We start from the raw sequence: 12,855 nt of genomic DNA on the forward strand, positions 1-12,855 counted from the left end.
TGTCACACTTACTGTGGTTTTGTAGGTCCATTAGATCTTACTGGACCTTAGTATTTCAGCTGAACATAGTAAGGTCATATCTGACCTTACCCTTACTCAGATAACACCTACACCAGAACTGGCTATTTTACAAATAAATATTGAACGATTCCCTAGTAGCAGTAGAACAATTGTTATTCATATTCTGCTGTTAGCAATTTTGCATATTACTAAATTGTGGAAAACAATTCAAATCCCAAGCCATATAGATATTGTTAGGGATCCTAATTTATGTTGTGCATATGAGCAACTCTTAGCCACCATGAGCATGTCATATGATAAATTCTATAGTAAATGGAAAACCTGGCTTGATCATCCCCTCTGCAATGTTGTGTGTTAAACAAGATCTTGTTGGACTTGTATTTTCGCTGAAATATTAGACTGGTAATTTCCTTAACCCCTGTTTATTGTTTCTGTTTTTTTGTCTAGTTTTGCTCTTTTCCACCCGTTCTAAATGTACTCATTCCTTTTTATAACCCCTATTGTTTGTAATTATATTGTTCAAAATTTCAATAAAGAATAATTGAATTATATTAAACTTTCTTTTCACTCACTACCAACCATTCTCATGTACTGTAATTGTAGATGGGGTTCCCTAAGACTGAAACGTTCCCCCATGTTGAAAAAGTTGAGAAAGTTTGCATGGAGAAGCACCTGTTGATAAGTGATCAATGGGTCTAAAATAGGGTATGTAATGAAAATGAAAAGGATTATTGTAGACATACATTTTTGATTGCCTATCCAAGCAACACCTCTAATCTTGGCCCAATGGAGTAGTGGGAAAAACTTCAAAATGTTGCAGGACTCCCCTTCAGCAGTCCAAATGCCTATATGCTTTTGGTTGGGTTGTCTACGCTATATGCCTTAAAATGTAAAAAGAACTTGGAGTCCACATGATATGGCAATTCCCTAAACTCACAAAATTACTGGAATGATCTCTTTCATACCTTACAAACAGTCCTAGAACTGAAGGGATACAATGTTTTTATCTATTTGGTTCCCATGGAGTGCATATTGGGATTTGTCTTCCATATCATGCTATATATTGTCACAAGTTTAGCCCCTGGTAGAGCATTGCTTTAGGCCTTTAAACTCATTTGTAATACATTGAAGGGCAATTACCCCTGCAACCTTTCAAACCCAGAATACTGATATATATTCTGTCATGCCACAGATAAAAATAATTTGTTATCCTGGAATCTTCAATAACATTAGGGAACCCTGGGCAGAAGCACTGGACCTTTTTCACCCATTTTCAGCACAACTGTAGATATCTGGTTTATTGTTATCCATAATTCCCCAACAAACCCATTGGCTATAGGTTGCATAAATGACTTGACATTTTTAAAGTGAATACAAGATGGGTTTATTGCTATTTTTGTTTTCTTTTTACATTTAAACGTATAAATCCTCTTTTTTTTACCTGATGGCTGTTCCGTAACCATTAGCCTGATGACCTTTGAAACTATCTGATGTGCTCTTTTCCTTTATTGATCTTGAAAGTTTATTTTCCTTCTTTTAATGCACTTTGCTTTGTGTTATGTTATTACTGCTTTAATAAACATTGATTTATTGATTGATTTAAAATGTTGATGGAGAGAGGAATCAGGGAAGGTAAAATATAAGCAGAAAAACCTAAGTGTATAACCGTGGTGAAGACATACCATTGCTTTGTACATAGGCTTGTGAAGACAAAGTACAGGTTTGCTTTAAGAATGTAACATTATGTATCAAATTACAGAAAGAATAGAGCTGAAAGTTCCCTAAACTGAATCTTTTTTCTCTTTTCTTTTTTTTCTTATTCATGGTTTCCATGTTGATGTGCTTGGATGTGACTTCAATGCTCAGGGCTTCAAGGTCTTGTGGTTAAGGGGAGTTTTATATATTTATTTTAGACAAAGGGTGCACAGTGTCATCTCCTCATACTGTCATAACTTTCAGTTGGCTGTCAGGCTATGCATGACCTCAGAAGCTAAATTGTTTATCCCAGACAAGAGCTCTTGGATGGGATCCTGGGGATGAGACAAGCCAGGCGCAAAGGATTCTGCTTCCTAATATACTTCCAGTAGTGTTTCATAAAATATGAAAGGTTGCTAAACTCCTGTGAGACCATGGCTCATGTAAACCATGGCTCGCTGAGGTTTCCATTATTAAAAGGAAGCTGAAATGTATATCCAGTTGCTACATATTTTGAGTTATTGATGTTTACCTGGAAGTCATTTATGAGATGACTTCCATATTTTTATATGGTTGCTGTTCAGTGATTTTCCTTATGCTTTATTGGCGATTCTCCATCTACTGCTCTTCGGGGCAGGGTCCTCTCCTCCTGTATCACTGTCTGTATTAGTCTGTCATTTGCAATCCCTATTTAATGTACAGCGCTGCGTAATATGTTGGCGCTATATAAATCCTGTTTAATAATAATAATAATAATACTGACTCTCTGTATTGGCACACAATGGATTTAGCATTAATGCTGAAAGACTTCAGGTTTTAAAGATGGCTTATCAGAACGGATGGACTATGGTATGCCACTGAGCAGAGTTTGCAATAAATCCCCATTCGCCATTATGGTGAACAAAGTTTGGCTAGGGCAACTTTTTTATCAGTAATGCCCTGCCTAACCTTTAAACTCTAATCAACATGGCCACAATGGCCAGTAGTCAGGCTGCGGTATGTGCCAGTCACTGTAAAAATCGATGTTCCCATCAGCCATTTGTGTGTTGGATTGCGTCAGGGAACAATGACATGGAAAAGAAACGTACAACTCTATACTATGCATATAGTGCTCCTTTAGTATTATGTCCAATGTGGTGAGCTGCCAATAGTGCTGATTAGATAGTTTTGATTAGTCAATTCCATGTGCTGTGATCAGGTGCTGTAATGCAAAGTGGCAGTCAGGATGCAACATACTGTGGCCACTCATTCATTTTACAAGGGCCTCACATTTTTTGTTCTATTGCATCTCTTCCTGCACCCCAGCCAGGTATAACATTTAAGTAATTGTGTATACAATAATACATATTAAAATGTATTTTTAAAACGTAGAGTAAGTACCTAAATGGGGCTTGGTATTAGAAAAGTACAATAGGGCCTGAAATGTGGCAGAAGAAAGAAGCCAATCAAATGGGCAGCAGTGCTCAAGAGCTAACATGATGATTAGAGGAGATCGAAGAAAGATGATCTTATCAATGTGCTGCTTCTCTTTTGCTGTCCATTCACAGGCTGGGGAAGAGACTAGCCCAAAAAATGTTACTTAACTGCTGCACAAAATCTCCTTCCCTGGTAAGCAGAGCTAAGCTGTTGGACATAGTCGTGTTATTCTCTCTGTACAAAAATACAAATCCTTTTGCGGGTAAAACAGTATTTTATTTATTGCTTTAGCTGTTTTTCTGTAGTTCAATTTCAAGCAATTTTATTGAATTACTGACCTTCTTACATGTTAATAAAGCAATAATTGCTCTCTGCATGTCATGTAGTTATATTCTATCTCAGTAGCGATCTTTTCTTTCTTCGTCTTTCACAGAATTAAAGTCCATTACCTAAGAACTAAAACCATATTAAATCTCTGTGATCGGCCAGATAATGTTTTTTTTATTATTGCTTTCTGCCCCCTCATGTCTCTATTGATTTTCAGCCATGCTACGGGGTGTTTGTGTAAGATTATAGTGGCAACGGGTTTTTTAGCATTAGCATTACAGCAGGAGGGATGATACAATGCGAAATTGCGCTTTTGCTTATAGCTCTATGGAACAGAAGCTCCAGTGGGAGGGATTGTGCTGCTGCGGAGAACTACTGGGTTGATAAACAGCAGAGCAATCAATGTGTAATAATCAAAATTACCTGACTCAACAGCGTGGAAAGCTGCCATCCCTTCGTAATACAACTTCACTAGATCTCCTCGCCAAAGGAATTGTCATGGCAGAGATAGAGCGTGATAGAACTCAACAAGGCAATACCCAAAGTGTCCTTTTACAAGGAAAAATCTAGGTTATATTACTGCATGAAGATGACAGATTTAATAAACAGAGGCTATAATTGCATGAATTTTTTCTTTAATTTTTCATAATATATATTAGCTTTTAAGAACCAGGGTTTTGTGGAGGGCCAGGGTTTCTCCAGACTTTTCTAGAGATTTCATGAACTGTGGTAGATAAACTTCTCATTTGATAGTGACTACATAGTTTGGAGGCCAAAACCATTTGATAAAGCCAACTGCATAACTCTAATTGTGTTTTTAGGTTTCTATAAAGGTGCTAGTCTAGCTACCACTGTAAGGAAGGCAATTTTTCCACTGGTAACCAATTTAAGAGGCTTTTTTCCCCTATTGACCCTCCAAAAATGTGTTCTTAGGACCTAAAAATTATGTGCAAGATTCCTCAGGGGTAAAAAGGTTGAGAAAAGCTGATCTTTATCCAAAGAGAGATTTTAAAACCTGAATATGTATTGCAGCAGTTTTGGGTTTGATAGTATGTGCTTGCTCGTCATTGTGGTGAAGCCTAGTGCCGAATTTGTTATGACTAATTGTAATTACTCCACGTCATATACATAAAGAGTTTCAAGGGTAATCATTCCTTTTGTTGTTTGACGTCTTTGTATTTTCTTTTTTATGATTTTTACTTAATTGGATACTTCTATGACATTCCTTTACTCTATCTGTTTTAAGACTCCCTGGTAACCGACACTGCCCTGAGGAAGAAGAAAATTACTAGCAAAATGCGTTGGGATCATATATATCAGTTAAATATCTTAAAATCCTTATGTAAATTATGACATCAATAACATGGTCTCTCCCATCTCTTGAATGCTTTGCAGCATTTGTGAATGTAGTTTAGTTAATGTTTATTTCCACATGAAATATATTTTTTCCTTCGACCTACTTTGGACCTCTATGTTTCAGTAACACCCGGCACTTTGTGTGCTGTGTTGCGGTGCAATTTATTTTGAATATCACCCAACAACTGAGCACAGCAATTGCCAGGGGATGCATGTGGCAATGTTCACTCGAGGTATGTTGTTATAATTTGTCAAAAAATGCTGCAGTTCCTTTTGATCTGGGTTGGTGCTCCATTTAACAATGGCATAGGGATCCCTTTATAGGGGGCACATCATGTGGAAGGACTTTGAAATAGAAAACAAAATACACCAAAGTATTCCGTATACCAGCAGAAATTGCTTAGTTCCAGAAGCCTTGATTTTAAAAAATGCATATGCATGAACTCCGCAGTGTGCTGAAAGGACGAATCTTCTTTCTACAGCTCTTTATCCTATTTTATGACCAGATTGCCCTTCTCTGTTACCTGTCCTGGCACTCTTGAGCTAATCAGCCTTTGGCTAATTACATTTAGTTGTATCGTCTGCTAGCTTCTAAATATAACAAATAATTGGCAGTCTTTGGCGAATAGGAAGACATGGTAATCAGACATAATGTCACAGAGTGAAAGCCTTTCTTTTCTGAACTTAGATTATTCGACTCATTAAAGTGATGCCAAGAAAATTAGTTCTAATGGCTTCCTGACATCGATTTAAAAGCAGGATGAGCGACGAGGTGTTAGAAGTAAATAAACCTGTATGGCTGGCTGTTTTTTTTTTGCATATTTTAGCAGAGACAAGAGGAATCATTTTGACTTTGCTAATTTACTGTACCAATATTTATTTTTTAATTGTCCATTTAAAGTGACTTGGGGTTCAGGGTCAGCCCGCTAATAATTATGCAGTTGGACCAAACATGAAGATGGTCAGTTGAACTTTGTTGAAGCTGTAAAAGTGATAATAAAGGCAGTCTTAATGGGTGCTCCACACAAATATTGGCCTCATCTACCTTTTAAAATATTGAATTTTTAAATTGGTTTATATTTCACAGGCATATCTTAAAAGAGACTTGCAGATAGGCAGCAACATATAGGAAGGAAAACTGTAGTCACATTTTTTGCAGTGCACTATTACTTCTTCTAGGAACACTACCTTACAGGGTTGAAGCCACCTACTTTTATTATCTTATAGAGGCTGAGCTGGCCAGAAGTGTTCCCCTATCCCATGAATCATTTTTCCTCTAAAATGGTTATGACCTGGCCATTGCTTTCCTTACATTACTTTGAGACAAAAGCTTGTAGGATAAATTCACAAGCAATAGGATTTGGGTGTTTTTATTGTATACTATGCAAAATGTTATGCTATAGAAGTAGAGACATTGAAGGCTGTCCAAAACAAATTCCAACAGCTAATTGATTATTAATGACTTGTTATTATAAATACATCTTCCTGTATTAAGAAGTTGTGTTTTCTTTCAGGTGACGGTCAGCGATGGTGGTCCTACACCCAAGCAGTCCACCGTCTGGGTCATCGTTCAAGTTCTGGATGAAAACGATAACAAACCTCAGTTTCCAGAGAAGGTCTATCAAATCAAACTTCCAGAAAGAGATCGGAAAAAACGAGGGGAACCCATATACAGAGCCTTCGCATATGACAAAGATGAGGGTCCCAATGCTGAGATTTCTTACAGCATAGTAGATGGGAACGAGGATGGAAAGTTCTTTATTGACCCTAAAACAGGCATGGTGTCTTCAAGAAAGCAGTTTTCAGCAGGGAGTTACGACATCCTAACAGTAAGAATTCATTATCCATTCATTTCAGGTTGTTTAACAGTGAGCCAAAAAGGTTATTTACAAGGCTAATGCAAAATCAAAACACTTCACTACCTACTTGTATTTTAAATTTGCAAGTGCAAGCGGCCAATTCCCCCGGGAACCCGAAAGGCTAGAACAGCGTGCTGGCATAAATGATACATTTGTCTTTAATTCAAAACAGATCTGCCGTACACCACGCTCAACAGCTTAGACGACGAAGAACCAGAAATAGATCTTTTAAAATTCATTGGAACCGTCGAGTTTAATTTAAAGTCTCGGCGTTCTGTCCACACATTATGGCCATTATTTATTAAATAATGGATGGCTCGCTGCTTAATAGAATTACTTCTGTTGGAATATTTAAAGGCATAGGTTGGGATTATGGGAAAATGCATCTTGAAAATTTCTTTCTGAAACTTTAAATAAAACTAAGGTTCTTTTCATGTAAATTTTAGATCCTGTGAAAATCGATTTAATAGGGGGATGTAAAAAAAAAAAAATAACAAACACAATTATTGAAAGTGCTGACCATGGATAAAAATAACCAAATATTGGATAATGAGTCGAAGCAAAATAATATCTGAATTCCAAAATACCTAATTAAACCAATCTTAGTTAATCAGGGAGAAGGTTGGAAAAAGCTCTCCAAGACTGAAGAAGATACGCTATCCCCCCACTTCTCGCTCTCATCACTCCCTCAATGACTTAATAATGACTTCCTCTATCATAACCTTGTCACGTGCACGGCTCCAAGACCTTTCTAGAGCTGCCCCAACTCTCTGGAATTGTTCCCATTCCTTGTCCTAATCGGGTTGCTCCTATTTTCTGATCATTTAAAAGAGCTCTCAAAACCCATCTTTTTAAACTTGCCTATTCATCTTCTTCTGTCTCTTAAATCCCTCACTTTTCACCCACCATTCCATACCCCCCCCCCCCTCCTATTGTCTGGTACTTCTCTCACCTCCTAGATTGTAAGCTCTTCTGGGCAGGATCCTCGCTTCCTCCTGTGTTGTCTGTATCTGTCTGTCATTTGCAAAAAATTAAAGCGCTGCGTAATATGTTGGCGCTATATAAATATTGTTTAAAAATAATAAATATTAAATTAGGCCCGATATGTGCAGGATGGATTACGTACAGTATTTAGTTATGTAGGTTCAATTAAAATATTGAAAACAATGTAAATATACCATAATTTATTGTATTGTCAGAATAATTAATTAAGAATAACAATTGAACAGTTTTTTTCCTTTTTGCAGGCCAAGGTTTTTGTTTGTGTTCGACATGCTTATATTCAGGGGTCTGTTTATGAAGCAGTTAATATGACATTGACTGAAACATTCCTTGGAAGCAAATCTATTAATAAACAGTGAAACTGTGTAGACTGACTGGTCTGTTTAATATATGGCAGAAGTGAGGCGTATTCAATTAACAAATAAGTGACTTTAAATCTGTACGTGTTGAAAAGAATGCAAATGTGTTTCTTTTTCTTGCAGATTAAAGCCGTAGATAATGGTCGGCCACAAAAGTCTTCTACTGCCCGTCTGCATATTGAATGGATTAAGAAACCTCCACCCTCACCGACCCCTCTCACCTTTGACGAGCCATATTACAATTTCACCATCATGGAAAGTGACAAAGTGACAGAAATTGTCGGAGTGGTCACCGTTCAGCCTTCAAATATACCTTTGTGGTTTGATGTAGAAGGTAAGATGATCACTTGAAAGTTAGGAATCAAAGTCTGGTAATTTTTCTTGGTTCTGATAATTGACTACAGATTGAATACATCTTTCACGTCATCATTTTAAAGTTCTTTCATGTTCCTGTGTACTCATTGATCAGTTACATATTTGTAGCAGCTAAAGAGAGGAAGAGAAGGCAGTAAACCAGACAATATGAGCTCAGCTTGCATATAAGGGTCCTTTCTAAGTTGATGGTTTGGTTTTATGTGGTCATCAATCAATTGAACCACCTACCAGTTTCTTATAGCATTTAAGACTCCTGTGGCAAGCTATCATCAGTCTGAATCTTTCCCTAATCCCTAAAAACTGTAGAAGTTATTACATCCTTGCAGCTGGACTGTACCCTGTTAAGAGAGACCCACATATATATATAACAGCGTGCTCATATCCCCGTTTCAGTGTAAAGTCACCACCTTCAGGTTGCTTTCTACAGCGACTCCAGTTGAAAAATCCCGACCAGATGCCAAGTATGTTTGACTTTTTTCAAATCTGAGCTCCATTTATCACTAGCAAACACAAACTTCTTATATTTTAATGATAAAGGGTGACTGATATCTAAATACATTCTTTAGCTGTGCCGTTTGCCCGCTAGTGCGAGGGTATCCAACTAGAGACTTTGGGGACCTGGGTCCACACACATTTTTGCCATTTCTCTATTAGGGGCCATAGAAGGTCAGTGAATAAATACATTTCACACTGGTGGTCAGTGGAAAGAATGTCAGATAGCTAAAAAGAGCTTTGGCGTCAAGTTACCAAGTGGCAATGGCCACAAGACTATGAGGTCGCCATCACATGGGAGGTCACTCAACCAAAACTCATGGAATCCCTTGCAACTTCGAGATCCTAGGATTCCATTGAACCCTTTCTTGAGAATGACTATCCTTTCCTAAAGTGTTAACCATAGAAAAACAAAAAAAAAATGTATAGATCTTGAAGAACTACCTAAAATTATTTTATAATAGTGCATTAGTGTGATTAGTAAGATGAAGAATGTGATATACCAAGAATACTGACAACCAGAGTGGGTTTGAATACTTTTGTGTGCTATGTCCTAAAATTATTTTCAATATAATGAAATTAGCAAATAATATTAGAACAGACAAAAAAAAAGAAACACAAGCAGTGTAAATTGTACTATTATTGTTAGATAAGCAGTTAGTGAACCCTTTATATAGTGGTCAATGGAGAAGTCTCCTTTTACAATGGATGTTATTTAGTGCCCCTTTACATTGGTAGTCTAGATTGTAAGCTCCTCGGGGCGGGGTCCTCTTCTCCTCCTGTTTCACTGTCTGTAACTGTCTGTCATTTGCTACCCCTATTTATTGTACAGCGCTGTGTAATATGTTGGATATCTAAATAGATTACAGGTGTCAGCAGTGTTGAATCCATAAAAAAAGCTGTGTTGCATATATTAGTTCCAGGACTGTGTAAGCACCAGAATGGGAGATAATCCCATCACTCCACCAAGAAAACCCTAGATACTTCTTGAAGAACCCTGTTTAGAAAAAGCTTCTGTACCCAACCAAAAGTTGGGTATAGTTAGAAAGTGTTGGAGGTGGATCCTGCCTGGGCAATGTGTGATGGGACAACAACCTGTAATCTCATACAGTGCAACAAGGATGACAATACAAGAACACAGTCAAGAGACCGTTGTCACCCCAAAAAGTCCCTAAACATGGAGCTTATAGGAAGAAATGATTACAGCTTTTGAAAAGACATTAAATTGGTAAAGCTTATATCAGAGTTTATGGATTGTGTCAGTCAATACAGATACAAATTGCCAAAGCTGCTTTAGGTTAAGACAGTAAAATAAATAAGTAAAGGAAAAATGAGAATCAATCAACAAAAAAAACATTGTTATAATAATGAAATATCATACATTCATATTACTCGTTAAACTCAACGTAAACCAGTTTTATTTTACCATTATTATAATAATAATATTAGTAATAGCAGGTTCTTGTTTACAGGTATCACCCAGCAGTAGCTAAATTCTGTTCTGCCTGTTAAAATGTTTTTCAAATGCTGAATAATGCAATACTCACCATTCATTGTTGTAACAATGTATAACTTTTCTTAATGTTGAACTTTACTAATTCTTCCAGCAGCTAAGTATTTTGTTTGCTACGCTTCCGCTAATCTCCTAAATCTTTGTGTTCTGTTTCACCTTTCTCTTTCATGTTGTCTAATTTAGTGCACTAATGACTCGTTTGACTTACCTCTTTCTCTTCTCTCTGCGTCTGCTTCTTCTGCCTCTTTTCTGCTGATTGCCCTGCTTCAAGGTGGCAAGCTTGCCCGGGAGATGTTCTATATTCTGCAGACAGCTTGCGGGCAGAACTGCACTTCAGAAGGTATTACTGGTGCAAACTACATGTGCTGTGTCACTGCTACTTTATCCTGATCTGTTTATTTCATTTTATTTTCTACAATGTTTTTCAGGGTAAATAACACGATTCTAACCATAATGTGTGTGTTTTCTCCTAAACAATATATTAGTTAAAGGTGTTTTTCTAGTTAGTTGCCTATGTATGCCAGCTTTATTGAGCTGTCTGTGATCCCACTGGGGAGAACTTTCAAAAAAAAATACAATTTACTTTTACTTCTGCATAGCACCCGTTCCTTCCATATGTAGCCATGAATCCGTCCATGAATACTGCTTCTTCCCAGCGCCAAGGAACTGGCGGGCGCTGCCATCTTCTTCTGCGTACATCACTTGATCTCAAACTATACAGGCGTGAGATCAAGTGACGTAGTCTACTGTAAATGGAAAAAAAAAGTGCTGATCTCCTTACACGTGTCAGATTTGCATTTTTTTCCTGTTGAAGAAAAAAGCCTCCTCTGTACATGTGCCAGATCAGGCATGCCCAGAAGGAGCAGCCCAAAGCCTCCCAAAGTCCGAAGTATCCCAGGAGGCTCTGCACTACCGTTCAGTCTTTACTGTTGCAGAGGTAAAGACAGAAGGGGAAGGGCTTCCCCTTTAAAAAAGATAATTTTTACGTAATATAAAAGAGTTATCTACCCAATTTTGGTGATAGGTCCGCTTTAAGCAAATTTCCAGCAACTACAGGAAGGAAAAGTTATGTCCACCACCCTCAATGTTAGGGCTCGATTTGGTGAAAGAGGTACACATGCCACCCTGTCCACTAACCCTGTGTTATAATTCTCAATTAATACATTTGGCCCTAACAGGTCTGTGTTGTCACCAAGTTGGGAATTCTTCTCTGTCCTAAAGACTACCTGACCCAGATCTTGTTTGGCATGGTTCTCCTTTCTTGGTTTATCCATGTATACTTATGCTGAAAACAATGGAGGGCAGGGTATTTACAGATCATAAAAGTTATTTGTGGCATCTTTGTGTCAGTGGGCTTTACATAAGATCATATAGACTACCCACTTGTATTCACCAAGTACATATGTAGGCCACCTTTTGTTACCTGCTTCAGCTCTGCCTAAAAACTAAATCTTTTTTAGGGCCATTGTGAAAAGGTAAAACTGTCTCCAATGTAACCCTGACATTACCTTTGATGAAAATTGTATTGGTGTCTGCGATCAGCAGTCAGTCAGGAGCCTTGTTGAGTGCCTTATGCTCAGATATTGAGCCACCATTTCTTCTCTGAAATGTAGAGAATGTTACTTAATAAGTCAAACAGCAACACCTGAGAGGCAAGGATAATTTTTATTAAAAATTCAAGAATGAAAATTATATATAAAGCCATTTGTATCTGGTTCCTTTAAATTCATTTCATGTTTAAAATGTACCGTATTTTTCGCCGTATAAGAGGCTCCGGAATATAAGACGCACCCAATTTTAAAGGAGGAAAATCTAGAAAAAAAGATTCTGAAAGATTATTCCCCTTCTGATCACTCATGTGCTGTTCATACTGGTATTCCCCTTCTGATCACTCATGTGCCATTCAAATTCCCTTTCTGATCACTCTGTACCTTTCAAATTCCCGTTCTGATCACTCTGTCATTCAAATTCCCCTTCTGATCACTCTGTGCTTTTTTTCTATTGTACGGCAGTTAGGACAAGGAACAGCAGGTGGCGCTGTTTCGGCTTCTTTCGCTTTGCTTTACAGACAGGAGAAAACACGATGCTGGCAGAGGAGAAGAGAGACACGCTGCAGCCAGAGACACACGCAGGATCGGGTATCGGGTGAGTATAATATTTTAATTATTTTTTTTAGCGCATTTGTCGTATAGGACGCACTAACTTTTCCCCCCAGTTTTGGGGAAGAAAAAGTGCGTCTTATATGGCAAAAAATACGGTACATGAGACGGGCTGTGCATTCCCATACATATCCTTCAGAATGCAAAACCTGCTGGAAGCCAATCAATGGAGGTCAGAAGGAGATCCAATGCATCTGCCAATAAATTATGAATAATCCCAGAAGTGTCTCAAATTTATGCCACCTACACAATCCCAAAGCCCATTGACACAGGCTCTTAAG

The 12,855-nt window shown here is 37.8% G+C and overlaps 1 protein-coding gene across 1 annotated transcript in view; it reads left to right on the forward strand.

Annotated features, from left to right (window-relative positions):
* The window catches only part of FAT3 (FAT atypical cadherin 3), a gene marked incomplete in the record, with an annotated part of 408,024 nt that overhangs the window by 287,872 nt on the left and 107,297 nt on the right, over positions 1-12,855 (forward strand). Inside the window, 3 exon segments of the mRNA XM_072402567.1 lie at positions 6,330-6,644; positions 8,159-8,369; positions 10,687-10,755. Of these exon segments, the coding sequence (XP_072258668.1) occupies positions 6,330-6,644; positions 8,159-8,369; positions 10,687-10,755 (595 nt within the window).

This window comes from Pyxicephalus adspersus, chromosome 1 (genome assembly GCF_032062135.1).
Source record: "Pyxicephalus adspersus chromosome 1, UCB_Pads_2.0, whole genome shotgun sequence".
NCBI classification, from domain to species: Eukaryota; Metazoa; Chordata; class Amphibia; order Anura; family Pyxicephalidae; genus Pyxicephalus; species Pyxicephalus adspersus.